Below are 17,308 nucleotides of genomic sequence, written 5' to 3' on the forward strand. Positions count from 1 at the left end.
TTCCCAAGGCTTTGATCTTTAACCCCGGTATCTACTCCCCCAAGGTTCTACTGCTTCTTCCTCTTAGTGCTGTCTTTGGTCCTCTGTCATTTTCCCGCCTTCTTTGGATTTGGGATGAAAGGAGAAGGGAAGTAGAAGGTCCTATATATAGAAAGAGTGAAAGGAAGTACCATAGCCCTAATTCTTTAGATTCATGACAATCTCTAAGACAAAAAAACAGTTTTAGTTTTAAGGTGCCTACTTTGCAGCAAAACCATAGTAGTTTATTATAATAATTTCTAAGTTGTTTAACCCATCATACTGTAAGTCCAACCTGTTTTAAGGATTGAGGCCTCAGGGGAGAACCTGTTTCTCACAGTCACTTTGAGGATCCAGACTTAGGGAGGTTCTGCCATCTTATATCTCCACCATCTGGGAAATGTAGCCTCTAAAGAAGAAAAGGAGTGTGGTGTGGAACAGACAGGAAGTGATGTACCTCACTTCTGCTTACATTTCCTGAAGAAAACACAGGGTTTCATTTTCCCAAAAGTTGCCTGAGAAGTGTGATCTTTTCTGTGTTCAGGAGGAAAGGAGAGCTGGATGTGAGTGAGAACTGGTGGTTACTACCAAGGAAGTTTTAGATTTTAGGTTATTTTTAGTGTTTGTGTCTTTGGAGGCTGTGTACATTATTCATACTTCCAACTTTGAGACTGTCTCCCATTTGAATGATTGGAAGCTGAATCAAATTCAAATATACCCTTAACTCAAGTCTACGATTAGGAAAAACCAACAAATGAAGGTTTGAATGTGAAATAAAACTATATTGGGAGCTTTTGTGTGTGTTCCAGTTTCATTTGCTTTTAAAGTTTTTCTTTGTGATAGCCTGTTTATTCAATTCTTGAAGCATTGTCAAGCAAGTAGTATTTAATCTGTGAAAATTTTCAAGTGGCCCCTTTTTCTCCCTCAAGTGCTTTTTTCTCTCAAGTGTTGCTGTAGTCATTTTAAGATTGAAATGAACCATTTGATTTTTAGAAATTATTTATGGCACATCAAGTAGCACTTAGTGTTTTGTCACAACGTTGAAACCGTTTCTGAAGGCGCACATAAAATATGGCAGAAAGGTCGAGTGTCTTATGTATAGAACTTCTAGAAACATACCTCACCATTGGAACTGGTTATAATTCCTGGGTGCTGACATGAAGATTAATAATGCTTAACTCTGATTTTGGCAACGTTTTGCCAATTTCATTGCCATGATTCTTTTTTTTCAAGTTATTACCTGGAACTGAAGTGATAACAAATGTTTTATGTTTTATACTGCCAGATAAAAGGTTACATTTTCATATGTCACGTGATCTTACACACACACACACACACACAAATGGATCAAAAGGAAATGAGCAATTCTCCTAAAATGGAAAGATTGTCCTAGTTTTAACATTAGATGACTAGTTCCCATGTGGTTAAGTCACATGTAAAAATTGGAAATTCAACCTTCTGGGTCTTTGTACACTGACTATACCATACAGTTCTAATTTTCTTTTGTTTTTCTGGGAAATGATGGTGCACTTTGCTTTGCCAAGTTTTATTATTGAGTCAACTGCCAAAGTTTAAGAGAGAGAGTCAAGGGCTCTTAAAATTATTTGGTGTTGAGTGAAGAGGCAGAGAAAGGTATTCCATATACCCAAACATTTTAACTTTATGTCTCTACCTGATGTTGGAGTATAATCTAGACTTCGAGCTTTCTAATTCTGTTTTAAATGATATACTCTGTTGAGTGGAGTCAGAATATTAGAGAGGGAAACTTTAATTTCAGTCATTGATACCCAATTTGGAACTAGATATTCTAATTTTTAATAGAATGTATTTTTTCTTGTATTTAAACTTATCTTCCCTGTATTTAAACTTCGGTGCATCCAAAGGCCTGTGTGCCTGCTTGTGGTTTTGCACCATCTGGAAGTTCATATTTAACTTTAGAGATGATGTCATACTTGCTTACTGCACACTGGGCTAATGTTGGTTGTGAATTGCCTGTGGTTCATGTCAAAGTTTCATCTTAAAAAAAAAAAAGAAGACCCTGAAGCCCATTTCTAGTGCAAAGCTCTAAAGATAGAGTGAAGGTGATTGAAAGGCACGACCCAAATTCCTTTGAAGTTAAGTACACACTTTCCAGTGCATAGAAAATAAACCCCCAGACAGAAGACGTCAGCTGGCACAGGCTCCCTCCTGCCATGTTGAATTTGGGTGTTTGAGTAACGTGCTGATCACAACCATCCTTGCTCTCCATTTTGTTCCTGGAGAAATGCTCTCATGGCTAGGGTTTTGTTTTTTTTTAAAATCTCTTTTGGGCTTGGGAAGATGCGACAGGGCACTGATAGATCACACATGGCAAGAAGGTGCTATACATGTTAAGCCTTAAAGTCTAGATTATATTCCAACATCAGGTAGAGACATAGAAGTTAAAATGTTTGGGTATATGGAATGTTTTCCTTTGCCTCTTCACTCAACACCAAATAATTTTAAGAGCCCTCGACTCTCTCTCATCATTACAGAGTGTCTTTTTCTAAACTCTCTCCAGCACCACTCACTACCTCCCATATTGTAATTTATTTATATCACAGTTTGGATATTAGGCATTTCCTTTAGTCCAGATATAGACCATCCAGCTTTGATAGGTAGGATGCAGGGCAAATGGGACCTCAGTCGTGTGTTTCTTCTCAGAATCACACTGAGTCCTGGTAAGCCCATGTGCAAATATCTACAATTGATTGTAACCCCTTTATAACCACTGCTATAATCCAGAGTGCTCAGCATGTTCTGCCAATTTTCCAATAATCCACCAAATGCCTATGCTTTGTGCATAAACTCAAAACCATATTTTTTCACCAGGTATAATGAAAACCCAAAGAGAAAAGTGGTGTTTTGCCAGGCTGGTAGATGAAGGTAACTTTAAACAAAGATGGGCCACATGAGAAGCTGTGGTTCATCTTTAGTGCATCATCTTTAGTGCACCTGGTATGAATTTTCATTTAGGAAGACGAAGATCTCCAGGACATGAGTACCGCTCCACCTTCCCAGGCCCTATATCTTTCTGGCTATTATGTGAGAAGGGGCACAGCTATCAGCTATTTGAAGATTCTGCCATTTTCCTCCCCAGTCACAGAATGTCCATCCTCTTTTGTAATGCAGTCAGGGCCATTAGGGCTTGGGGGCTCCACACATCTGTGATCACCCCTTCCCCTACTGGGACCTCCCAGCTTCATCCTTCTCACTGGAACAGAAACTGGAAAAATTCTCACTTCCCTGTCACCTTTAACCTTTAGAAACACAGCTTAGGCACCCCTTTCTTGTCAAGGAGCAAGAAAAGGATCTTCTACTCCAATAATTTTTCTTTCTCTCTGATATCATTGTCCTTCCCTGATACATTCTACCAAAAATGGATTCCTGTCTTTAAAAATCCTAAGATGTCAGGTATGATCTGTTCACACCTCTTGGTTTTATAGATGGAGAAACTGAGGCTGGAAGGCTGGGGGAGGGGAAATGAGAGTTATCTGTCCTGATCCTCTCAGGCAGATAAAAGCAGAACCAGTCCTAAAAACCTAATCCTCTTTCTATTGTTCCTATTGGCTTCTTTGTTGTTGTTGTTGTTTCTCTTTTAAATGCCACCTTCTGCTGCTCTGAACTTTTCTTTTTTTCTTTTAAAAAATATTAAATTTCAGTATCTTTAGGGTTATGGGTGGTTTTTGGTTACATGATTGGTTAAATCGTATAGTGAGGAAGTCTGGATTTTAGTGTACCCATCACCTGAGTAGTGTACCTTGCACCCAGTAGGTAGTTTTTTATTCCTCATCCTCCTCACACCCTTCCTGCTTCTAAGTCTCCAGTGTTCATTATACCACTTCACATGCCTCTGTGTACCCAGAACTTAGTTCCCACTTACAAGTGAGAACACGCAGTATTTGGTTTTCCATTCCTGAGTTACTTCACTTAGAATGATGGCCTGCAATTCCATCCAGGTTGCTGCAGAAGACATTATTTCATTCTTATCATATGTATATCTTATATATATCACACTTTATCTACTCTTATCTACTCATTCTTTGATAGGTGTATAGGATGATTCCATATATTTGCAATTGTGAATTGTGCTGTGATAAACATACACACATAGGTATCTATTTGATGCAATGACTTCTTTCCTTTTGGGTAGATACCCAGTAGTGGGATTGAATAGTAGATTGACTTTTAGTTATTTGAGAAACCTCCATGTTGTTTTCCATAGAGGTTTTACTAATTTACATTCCCACCAGCAGTGTATAAGCATTCCCTTTCCCCCACATCCATGCCAACATCTATTGTTTGTTGACTTTTTAGTAATGGCCATTCTGGTTGGGATAAGGTGATATTCTCACCATGGTTTTAATTTGCATTTCCCTGATGATTAGTGATGTTGAGTATTTTTCATATGTTTTGGGTAGCTGTATATCTTCTGTTGATTTCTTATGGCATTCCTGTGTGATTTTTTTGATTTATTTTGTCTTTTTTTTTCCTTTCCATTCAAATTTTACTTGCCTATAGGATAAGGAAGCAAAATGTTTGAAAATTTTTGTAATGAAATGCAGCAATCTTCTACTTCCCCTGTTCCATTTTTTTTTCCCTAAGACAAACTCTTTTAACTCTTCTTGTTCAGTTATTTTGATATCTCTAAATAACATACTTGCTTCTCTACTTCCTGATTGCTAGTATAGCTACTATCTGTTGACTTCCTGCTATGGAGGGTGAAGATTAAGTCCTTCCATCACCCCAATACCTCATCACCTCAATACCTCATCACCCATGGGAATCTTATCCAACCCCCACTTCATTCTCCCAGTTACATTATAAGGCAATTTAGTTCCCAGGTTGGTGTTTTGTTTATTTTGACCTCTCTCTTTCATGAAAGACATTCTTGTAAGATATTTGTTAATTCTTAGTTATGTATTCATATATTTTTCAAACGTATTGAAATATAAATTATAACTGTATATCAAAGTATAAATTACTAAAGTATACAGTTCAATTACTTTTGACAATTTTGTGCACCATGTAACTGTTCTGCACTCTCACTAATCGATTTAGAGGCAAAAAATACCCTCCTGTCCCTTTATAATCAGCCCTTCCCACCTTCCACCCCAGGCAACCATTGCTCTCATTTCTGTCACCATAGATTATTTTCACCTCTTTTAGAATTTCACAAAAATGGAAACACAGTCATGCCGTAAATCCTCTAGATTCTCTCACTCAGGATGCTTTTGAGATTCACCTATATTATTGTGTGATTCTGCAGGTCACTCCTTTTTATGGATAGTAATATTCCATATAAATATACCACCATTTTATTTATCCGTTAATTTACTGATAGACATTTGTGTTGTTTCCTGTGTGATCCATTATGAACAATGCTGCTGTGGGTATCTCTATGAAAATCATTTTGTCGACATGTCTTTTACACTCTCTATATCAGCAATCCCCAACCTTTTTGGCACCAGGGACCAGTTTTGTGGAAGACAAGTTTTTCCACAGACAAAAAGGTGTGGGGTGTAGGGGATGGTTTAGGAATGAAACTGTTTCACCTCAGATCATCAGGCATTAGACTGTCATAGGAGCGTGAACCCTATTGTGAACTGCACATGTGAGGGACCTAGGTTCATTAGATTCTATAAAAATCTAATGTCACTGCTGATCTGGCAGGAGGCGGAACTCAGGTAGTAGTGCTCGACCAACACTCAGCTCCTGCTGTATGGCCTGGTTCCTAACAGACCCTGGACCAGAACTGGTCCGAGGGATGGGGACCCCTGTTCTACATGATCTTATTTAATTTTGACTTGTTGTAGTAAACATAGTATATTCCTTTCCCACATTAAGGGAACTGACAAAGAGTTACTTCATACATCCTTTCCCAAAGGGATCAGGACTGATCCTTGAAGAGTTAGTTCCTGGATGGTTCTAACCCTGGCTTTGCATACAATCACATGTTAAGGTGTCTTTAATGATCCAGAAAAAATAAATCATGGTGGTTGTCTTAGTTCATTCAGGCTGCTAGAACAAAGTACCTAGACTGGGTGGCTTATAAACAACAGAAATTTATGTCTTACAGTTGCAGAGGCTGGAAAGTCCAAGATCAAGGCACCAGCAGATTTCTTGTCCGATGAGAGATCAATCAATGCTTCATATATGGTGCCATCTTGCTGTGTTTTCACATGATGGAAGGAGTGAATGAACTCCTTTGGGCTTCTTTCATATAGGAATTAGTCCCATTCATGAGGCAGTTTGCCCTCATGACCTAATGACCTCCTAAAGGTGCCACTTTTTAATATTATTGTATTGGGGATTTGATTTCAATTTAGGAATTTTGAGCAACACATTCAGACCATAACAGTAGTATCTGCTGAAGTGGCAGCAAAATAATTGTGGCAAACGGTCCTAATCTTTTTTAAAAAATATATCCAATAAAAAAAGTAAATGTCTTGGGAGTAACATATTGAATGTCATTGTTTAGCTGAGAACAAGTCCCTTGGAAATCTCATGGTCCATCATTGTCAATAATTAAGGACAATAATCCTTCAAATAAAGTGTTTGTCACAGTTACATTTTAAGACTAGATTAGCGTACATTTATAAACACGGTTGCAAATATGGTGTTGTATATCAAAAAAGTACAATTTTAAAATGCTACAGAAAATTAACTCAAAATGGTATTCTGATGGTCTTCATATTCTTTTTGTTGTCTCATTTTTTTTTTTTTTTTTACTACCCCAGTGACTTGTTTCTATGATCTCGTCTGAGTGGTCTAGAAATAGACCTTTCTTTGCACATGGCCTTCAGAATGTTAAATTAAAAAAAAAAAACTTATATTTTCTTTTTTATTAACAACATTTGAAAAGCAGGAATTATAATTTTTTAAAATTTTATAGCTGAGTTACAAAGAGGATTTTTTTTGTATGCTTTGTCTTTTTTTTTTCTTTAAAAGTATTTGGAAAGCAGTCTTTCATGAGGCTGGAGAATGGGTGTTTCATTTCTATCTTATTTTCTTCCTCCAGCAGCATGAGTGTCCTCTTGGCAACATGTATTTTTCTAATTTAGGAGTGTTTCTCTACATGTCAGTCTTGTTCCTCCAGATGTCCATGGCGTGGCTCATTATGTTCTCCGTATTTCAGGACTGTGCTGCAAAGCTTGAGCAATATTTTACCCTCCCTGGGCTCTCAGAGAGACATGGGAGTATTGATGTGCTTTGTTTCCCAGCTTAAACAAACGTGTAGTTTCCCGTAAGTAGGGAAACAAACATGGAAACCTACCACTATTTCATAATGTCTTATTTCATAGAAGTCTTATATATATATATTTTTAAAAGTATCACTATTGAGATGTGCGCAAATAGGGCTTTAAGAAGGATGTAGGCTGGCCGGGCGCGGTGGCTCATGCCTGTAATCCCAGCACTTTGGGAGACTGAGGCAGGTGGATCACAAGGTCAGGAGATTGAGACCATCCTGGTTAACACGGTGAGACCCCATCTTTACTAAATATACAAAAAATTAGTCGGGCATGGTGGCAGGCACCTGTAGTCCCAGTTACTTGGGAAGCTGAAGCAGGAGAATGGCGTGAACCCAGGAGGTAGAACTTACAGTGAGCAGAGATCGCACCACTGCGCTCCATCCTGGGTGACAGAGCAAGACTCTGTCTCAAAAAAAAAAAAAAAAAAAAAAAACAAAGAAGGATGTAGGCTGTTAAAATGCAGGGCAGTGAGGTTGCCATAAGCAGTGGTTCCACTGTGCCTTGCTCAGTGAACATGCTGCTGCCCTGCCCCCTCCAAGGGTACAAGTGATGGTTACTGATGACCTTTCTGTAAAACCACAACCTTCTGTCTTTTTCCTGATTTCAGGTAGATGCGCTGAGATTACGACTGGAAGAAAAAGAATCTTTCCTCAATAAAAAAACGAAACAGCTGCAGGACCTCACAGAAGAGAAGGGGACACTGGCCGGTGAGATTCGTGACATGAAAGATATGTTAGAAGTGAAGGAAAGAAAAATCAATGTTCTTCAGAAAAAGGTGAGTAGCTGACATAAGCCCTTCAAGTGGGGTATCATCCATGTTTTGTCATTTTAGAAAAATTTTGAGCACATGGAAAATAAGTAATCTTTTATGAATCTTAGATTAGGAAGTATAGGCTGATTTTCATACTGGTGTTTCACTTACTGGTAGTTGTATCATGTCGATATTAGCATTGCTTGATGAATTTTCTACTTGATTACCTAGAAACTAAATAGTGATTATTTTTTTTTATTCACCAGCTTAAACATAGAGAGAATTGTACAAATTTAGATTCAAATTTAAAATAACCAAAGATCCCAACAGTTAATTTTTTCTTCATTACTGAGAGTTAGCAATGTATTTTGTGGGTCCTGAATGTATTTTAGATACATTTGATATTCACATAAACTGTAGTAGATCCTATTCTGTGAAGCCCATACAGATTTTTGGGAGGCAGGAGTAATGTTTTACACCCATTACTTAATTGAAATCAATGGAAAGAATGTATAATAATTTCCAGCCACAGTGATGCAACATAGAAGATGCTCGACCTTGTTAAGGTCATTCCTTCCTTCCTTTAGCAGCTCATTTTCTACCTTATAGGGGACCCTGATTTTGTGATAGCGTCCCGATTTTCTTTTGGAGAATTCCTGTTTGCTACTCTATATAGTTTTAGTGGGACCACTGAGTATCCTGCCTTCTCTTAGTAAAAGGGTAGGTGAGAAGAGACACCAATGGCTGCTCTTTTACAAAAAAAAAAAAAATGTGTTGGGAAGATACAGGGCTGTCAGATGAACAGGCGGCCAGAGTGGAAACTAGGTGGAAATCAGTGGTGGGCAGCAGGAGCCTCTGGCGTGGATGCTGCCATCCACAGGCATGCTGTCAGGTGCTCTGCTGCAGCTGCAGCAAATGGAACTAACTGGCCCCTGCTCTTGGTGTCACCTGCCATCATCATTTCTCACCTGGCGTGGATCTACAGCATCCCAGGTGATTTTCTTGCATCCTCCCTCATGTTTCCTACAGCCTATTCTTAACACAGAAACTGGATTAATCCTTGTAATGCATAAAACAGTTCATGTCACTCTCTGATCAAAACTCTCTAGTCACAACCAGTTACATAATTTTGGGGGTCCATTGCATAATGTAAACATGACGCCCCTGTCCCAAAATTGAGAATTTCAGGATGGTAACATCAGAGCATAAACCAAGCATAGGAGCACAGCTGTCTCCACCTCCATTGGCTTCCATTGTCACTCAGAGTAACAGTGGAAGTCCTTGCAAGGGCCCAGGACACCCTGCAGGATTAGGCTATCTCTGGCCAGTCTGGCCTCCTGTCTCACTGCCTTCCCCTTTGCTCGGACTACACCAGACACTGTGGCCTTCATGTTCTTCTGCAGACACGTGAGGCATGCTGTCTTGGTACCTGACATTTACTGTAGCCTTTACGGAGACACTCTCATTCTGAGCCCATGGTGCCCATTGTGGTAGTCACGAGCCACATGTAGAGATTAAGACCTTGACTGAGATGTGCTGCAAGTGTGAACTGCACATCAGATTTGGAAGACTTATGAAAAAAATGGAAGATCTCTCATGAATCATTTTTTACTTTGATTATATGTTGCAATGAAAATATTTTGGACATATCAGGTAAAATAAAATACATTATGAAAATGAATTTCACCTGTTTCTTTTTACTTTTTTAATGTGATTACTAGAAAGCTTAAAATTAACTGTGTGACTCACACTATGTTCCTATTGACAGAACTGCTCGAAATAGCCACATGGCTCATGCCTTTGCTTCTTTCAGGTCTCTGTTTAAATAGTGCTTTGTTGCAGGCCTTTTTTGTCCATCCTGCATAAAATCGCATGACCACCCACATTCCTGCCCTCTGTCTTCTGTCATCCAGTTTTATTTTTTTAAGTAGAACTTTTAACCATCTGACAAATGTGTGTGTACATATATATATATTTAAAATTTATATAATATGTATTAAATATATAAATAAATATAATATGTATTTAAATATACCTAGTTCATTCATATTACTAGAATATAAATTCCAAAAGGGGAGACCTTTCCCCCATATCTTTAATACCCAAAAGTTACTAAATGCTTAATAAATATTTGTTGAATGAATGGATAAATGAACTTGCTCTAGAGTTAAAGTCTTGCATAGGAGCATTTGATTGGCCAAGGTTATATTACATCCTCACCCCCTGCTGCCAGGAGCACTTATTCTTGTGAATTTGATTCAAGGACAGAGCTATGCAAAGATGACAACAATAGTTGGCATTCATTTGTTTCAGTGCAGAGGTTGTGATGAGCATTCTAATATCTATTAGGATATTCCCCACGCTTTTGACTTTTCATAAGTGAGTTCTCTAATCTTTCTTAAACTCTGAGAGCCAGTTAGTCTCTTCCTGTTCTGTTATGGTCAGCCAGAGCCTAAATGGTACATTTACGTACAGAATAGTGCGTCACATTTTAAAAACAAAGTTAAATTTAAACCAAATTATAGAGGATTTACCAAAGAGTTAAAAGTAGAGACACTGCATTTGTTAGAAACTCTCAGGATATTGGCGATTTGATGAATCATATTATTAATTCATTTCTGTAGAGATCTTCATGGACAAGGTCCTGGTCATTGGAGCCTCCTCTTGTAGCACTAGCTAATTGATACAGAAATTTAGAAGAGAGCTGAGCAGAGATTACTAAGGACCCTTGAATCAAAGGGGCTGTCTAGGGTACATGGGAATAACAGAGAAATGGTTATAGTAGCTTGTCTTGGAGCATGTTCTAAGGATTCAAAAGAAGATTTTTCATTTAAAATATCCAGCTGCAAATAATAACAAAGGTTGCATTTATTGAACTTACTTATATTGAACACTGCTGGATACTTTATTTACTCATGTAAATAGTGCTTGTTACATGCACTGTTTACTTACTCTTGACCACTACCTAGTGAGATGGGCACAATTATTAATCTGAGGAATTGTGGAATATTGAGGCTATGGTAAGCTTGCCCAAGGTCACATAGCCTAGATAAAAGTATTTTTTGTCTTTAGAAATATGTAATAAAATAATTATTGTAAATTAAGAGAATAAGCCTCATTTTTTAAAATTTCACTTTTTATGATGATGACACCAGGTGTGAGAGTGAATTAAGGAAAAATATCACACTTGTCCATTTTGTCAGAAGTTGAGACTAAGTGCACTCATTCTTGAGGAATAAATGACAACAGTTTTCTCAGTGAATATTTTGGGATGGCACTTACAATGCATAAGAGACAAATGACCACTTTTACCAATGCAAATATTTTGCAGAATTTTAAACTTTCCTCCACAGCCATACTTAAAAGCTTGAGAACCAGTCTGGAAGTTCTAGAACAAAATCAGTTGTATATTATGGCTCCTTTTGGCAACAGGATTATGATATCACTTGTTTAAGTCATGTAGACAATGGGTTTGGAAATGTTTCATGTTTATTTGGAGAGGTTGCTCAGCTTCAGGTTTTTAAACCAAGTTTACCAATACTTTTGGGGAGGAAATAAAACCACTGGCAACGTAGCAAAGCCACAGGAGTTCTATTATACCTGCAATGTGAAAGGGAAATAATCCCTAGAGAAGTGATGCATATGATTTAGAAACTGACTCAAAATGTAGAAATAATACAAAAACAAATGGGCCAATGAAATATTGTCTTTAATTCTGGAGACTCCTTGGAGCTTAGACTACATTCAGCATAATTGGCTGTTTTAGGGCAGGCTTGGATTGAAATAGCATAAGCTTTGGATTAGGGTGTGTTGGCATGGAAGAATAATAAGCTCATGTCAATGTCAGACATGCAGTATTACTTAATATTTCTTTATCATAGACTCTTTTGCAACCCTGTGTTGATGCCAGTGGAACTAGGTACGCTCCTTTCCTGGCCACGTTTACCCTGGCAAAGCTAGGCTTGCATTTCATATCTGTCAGCTTTGCCTTCAGAGCTCTGGGTCTCAGAAGTCTTGTGTGCTGCATAAGCCATGTAGACAGGCATGGACACGATGCTCTAAGTATTTCATCACTTGAAGAAGGAAGTGAGGCTGAATAAACAGAAAACCCCAGGTGGAGGAGCATCTCTGATGAAGCTTTTGTAGGAAGACAGAGGTCATCTAGAGTGGATTTTTGGCCCTACCATCATACTTTTGGCTTTACTCTGTAATTCCAAGACATAGAGTTCTCTTAGTAGGGGACAAAAATGCACATGTATGAAAAGTGTTTAGTGAAATATTCCCATGGGGCTGTGACACTGAAATCAGAAGAGCGGTATGGTTTCCATGCTGAAGCTGTAATTTTCTGTTCCCATACCTGAATTTAAACTGTAACTGATGAAGTGCTATCTGACTATTGAGTTTTTGTAGGAAATGTCATAAAACCTTGATGACACTGTACATTTGGAAAGCGTATAATGCCCAGGATTTTAGGACATGGTAGCATTGTTTGAACCCGATCAAATTCAGACTGTTACGCAGTGCGTAGATTCTTACAGCATAAACTTGCTACCCGCGAATTTTTTTTTAAACTCATTAAAACTGGACAAAAATTCTATCTCCATTTTCATTCTAGGCCTTAGTCCCATAAGCAATGTGAATTTATAGAACAGAGGTACTTTATTTATTAGAGGTAGAAAAACAGATGGTGATCTCTCTGGAAGCCAAGTTCACTGGCTGCCTACTGAACTTTGTGGATTGCCCTGTGGGTTGGAAAAGGCAGAGAGGGGTGAATGGAGTTGGCTCCTGGGAGTGGTATATATGGACCTTCCCACTTCAGCAGCTTGATTCTACCTATTTGGAAGTATGGTGGTGAAAATTCTGAATGATGATAACCTCAGGGGTAAGGACACTGTGGGATTACTGAGTTTCTTCCAGATTTTTTTTTTAAAATTTTTTAAAGTAATACCTGAGAAGATAGATACAGAACATAGAGATTTCCATGTTAGTGTAAAATTGAAGTAAAGTGTGGAGGACTTTTTAACTCAATTGAGCTCTTTCTCAATGTTTAAACATCTAGTTGAACTTTTATACTTATTATTGGCAAACCTCCTAATTTTTCGAACATGTGCAAAATCATATTCATTTCACTTTTACTGAGTGTTTCCTATGTGTCAGTCAGTCACCACTCTAGGTCCTGGAGGTTCAGGGAGAAATAAGACAATCTCCAGTCCTCAAGAAACTGACAGTCTAGTTGTGGAGACAGACATGCATAATCCTAAATTAAGTGCAGTGGAGAACAACATATGGCACGTTACCAGAAGGAAATCACTTGATGGATGCAAACAGCAGAAGCCACTTCTGGCTACCCTAAGCAAAAGGGAATTTTTTGTAAGAATATCCAGGGTCCCACTATCTGGTCTGTAGAACCAGACTGGGGATGATAAAGAACCAAGGCAGCCCTAAGAGACCAAGAGAAGGCAAACACCACTGTGATTTGCCAGGAGTGTCTGGTCAGCTGTCTTTTCTGTTGACAGCTGCTCTCCCTCACCCTCTTTCCTCTGCCCTCACATTACACTGTCAGTCAAGAGTCAAAGTCCTGGGACAGAGCTCCAAACTTCACACAACTGACTCTCTTTGGCAGGATCTAATCAGACCCTTCCTTTATAAGAGTCAGGGATATGTGACTCCAAGCTTTACACTGGAGCTTTCTGCTCTGTTTTTGTGTCACTTACTCATGGAAGTCTTTGCTGACACTGCAGTCTGGGGGAGGTTTTACACTCTTAGAGAACTATGTCTTGGCTTAGTTTGGAATTATGCATCCCTTTGTGAATATTGGCTTCCCTCTCAGGGCTTGAGCGCCCCAACCATCATCATCAAGATACCTCCAGCTTCTGGCAAAATTCTTGGCATCTGATGCTCCTTGATCAATAAGGATTGAGTGAATAAATGAGCTCAGCAAATTCTCAATGAATGAGAACTTGGGAGAGGAGAAATTGCTTTGAGATCTACTTCTCACCCAAGAATATTGTTAGCTCTGAGGAGAGTCATTTGCCCCAGCAAAATGTCAAACCCACTCTTGTTCCCAGCACGGTATGTTCTGTGTAGGCTGCAAGATGGAGCTATCCCATGAATAATAAAACACAGATGAGGAAATGGTTGTTGCTCTACCCACACCTAACATCTCCAGCCTTGGTTCTATTACCCTAGGAAGGTAAAAAGGGATGGTTTGAGTAAGGGTGTTTCGCCACTCTTCCTTCATTTTCCTTTTTAATAAAAAGAAATGTGACATTTACAGAGAATATCATCTTATTCTGCAAAAAGAATGCTTCCTTCTCTAGTTATCACTTCTAATTTATTGGATTGTTAGGAAGGTGATATTTTATGAGAGTGATGCAATGAAATTTCTGGTTATATGTGGTCATTTCAATTATGACCATACAAGTAATTACTTTTATAATAAAATGATTATATTATATACTATTTGTTGAACCCTTACTGTATACCAGACACTGTGCTAAGTGATTTGCATCCTTAGGTTATGCATTCTTGTAACAGACCTAATGGCTTATAGGCACTATCATAATCCTGGTTTTTAAAATGAGAGACTGTGGTTTAAGAAGAACTTGTTCAGAGTGACGTGGCAGGAAAGGGATGGAGCTATTCTTAACCACTACACTATTCTAGTGTTTTTTCTAGTTTATGGTCCTGCTTCCCTCATGAGACAAGTGGGATCATTAACTTTTAGGGATTAGTTAAACTACAATTTGAGCAACATACCTGAGGTTGATATATAAGAACACCTCTTTTTGGGACAAAACCAGCAGAGATACAGCCACTAAATAGTGTAATAAAAAAAAAAGTAGGGAATGAATTACATAAATAAAATATAACACCAGGTCTGTATTTAAAAATATGATAAATTATATGTAGAAAAAAGAAAGATTGTGGTGGCTTTCAATATCTGTTTAATTTTTCTTCCCCCAGAAACTCTTTATGTACCATTCTAAGATTGTTTTGCTGCTTCATTTTTAAAGGATTGACGTGTCTGCTCTGATGGTAGTTTCACTTTCCTTTGGTTGTTGGCTTAAAGGATGACTAAGACCTCAAAAGATGGTTTGAGACATGTAAGCAGCTTTCCTGGACTAGTCAAAGGTGAACTCTTGAGTTGGGAGATCCCTCATTCCTTGCCAAATCCAGAGAGGAAACGGTCTGGGAAGCTACTCCACTTTTGCAGCTCACTTTGCAGTGAGCTGTTCACGTAGGTCTGACCTCCTTGGTATAGGCAAGCTCACTTTGCATCTGAAGCTAGGAACTGGCCTGGCATCCCAGGGGTTGGGATCACAGCTAGGGTGGCCATGGGTCTAAAGCAGAGGTTCTTAACCAGGGGCTGTAACTGAGGCTTAGAACCTCCCTACTCCCCTGGGAACATTTGCTACTGTCTGCAGATATTTTTGGTTGCTATAGCTGGGAGGATGCTATAAGCATCTTGTGGGTAGGTTCTATTCCAGGGGTGCTGCTAAATGTCCTAATATGCAGATGACACCTCTGCCCCCAATAAATAATCATCCAGAGAAGCCCTGGTCTACAGGAGTCCTTTCCTTCTTGTGTAAGGATCACTGCTGCTCTTGGTTCTCGAGGCCCCCTGCCTTGAGGTAGCATTTCTTAAAACAGTTTTTGCTTAGTATAACAGACCTTTCTCCCACCTTTCAGTATTATCTCAGTTGAAATGCGTAACATTTTTACCTGCGTTTTTTCTCTGGCATTATTTTAGCCAACTTACAGAGTCGAATGTCTTGTGTGTGTTTGTGTCTGTGCACATGAGTGTGTATGATGTTTGGACTGTTACTATTTCTGTCTAATAATTTTCACATATAGTAATCCATACTTATAAATGAGTGTATATGACACTCTTGAACCCTGAAAATTATTGCAATTATTAAAACTGATCTGACCATTCTTATCATGATATCAGCTAATTTGTTAGCGGGGTGCTAGTCAGGTGTAGTACAGGGAACATGTAATAGGAATAAAGCATCTGATTAAGAAGAACAGAGATAGCTCTCCCAGCAAATAACATCCAGTTTAAATTTATTTGGCTTAATACCAGCATTCCAGTCATTTGAAAAACAGTGACCTTTAAGATGACTTTTTTTCCTGACTGAAAATAAAAACACTTTTATTTTATCAACCTTTTGGGTTGAAAATCTTATTTCTATATTCACATTAAATATATCGTTTCATACATTTGATCTAGTCATTTGGGGTAGGGTAAAATTTTCTGTTCAATGTAGATTTGACTATAGATTTAACTAATACAGTGCCTAAAAGTTTGCAATTAATAAGTATAATCCAGGTTAGTGTTTGTGATTTGCCAACTTTCTTTTGAACAGTGTCTTTTTTGGTCTGGAAAATATAACAAAAATCTGACTTAATGTATTACACAGAAAGTTATTGATATGTATTTTGTGTTGGTAGGGTAGCAGTATGTCAGCGGACCTAAGAATAAGTATCTTTGCTCTTGCATCCTTTAATACAGTGCATCTTGACAGCTTTCTTGGAGGTTCTAACAGGGGAGCACAGTTACTTGTATGCCCTTGACTGAAGATCGGTCCTCCTCTATTGGGGATGGTCATACTCTTTGACCAAGCACATAGCTTTGGGAGGGATGCACATGGAGTGGTGAAGGAGGAAGGGGACTCCTGCCTAGCAAGCCAGATCAGCTGAATCAACCCTGGTGATCAATGGGGTGACGGATGTTGCAGCCAGATCGCCCTCACATCCAATACAGTGTGTCTTCATCATGGTGCGAGGGTGATGCCAAGGGTTCTAGTGCTAATTAAATTCCACAGGACAAATAATCACCAAGAGTGCATGGCTGCCACACTTGGCTGGAATTATTTGCCCCAGTGTTGGTAAGATGGTTTAGGGAAAAAACATCTTGGTTACTTTAACCAATTGATTGATCCTGTTGGTCAGAAGTCCATTTTGCTCCAATGAAATGATATTCAAAAGTCACTTTGTGTGTGCTTCGTGTCTTTTGGATAGAGATTGTGGCTTCCTTGGTACAACTAAGCTTCTTTGTGAAGCAACAAATGCAGTAGCCTCCTCCTTTGTGTACATTGCTTTTCTTCTAAGGGATTTGAAATTATCCTTCTCCTAGAGCTGACATTGATGAAATGGTATTTTATTAAAAGAGGAACCAAAGCTAGGAAAATTCACACTTTAATGAAACAGTTAAAGAGAGTTAAGGAAGCCTGCCCATTCATTCATGCATTCATTCAGCATC

General features: G+C 38.6%; 1 protein-coding gene across 3 annotated transcripts in view; it reads left to right on the forward strand.

Moving 5' to 3' along the window:
- Positions 1-17,308, forward strand: part of ERC2 (ELKS/RAB6-interacting/CAST family member 2) — a 970,915-nt gene that overhangs the window by 389,715 nt on the left and 563,892 nt on the right. For all 3 annotated transcript variants that reach the window (XR_003118096.1, XM_025375698.1, XM_025375697.1), the window contains exon 7: positions 7,897-8,064. Coding sequence is in view for 2 of the 3 variants with exons in the window: in XM_025375698.1 (XP_025231483.1) it covers positions 7,897-8,064 (168 nt within the window). In the remaining variant the exon portion in view is untranslated. The remainder of the gene's footprint in view (positions 1-7,896; positions 8,065-17,308) is intronic.

The sequence above is a fragment of the Theropithecus gelada genome, chromosome 2 (assembly GCF_003255815.1).
Source record: "Theropithecus gelada isolate Dixy chromosome 2, Tgel_1.0, whole genome shotgun sequence".
Lineage (NCBI taxonomy): Eukaryota > Metazoa > Chordata > Mammalia > Primates > Cercopithecidae > Theropithecus > Theropithecus gelada.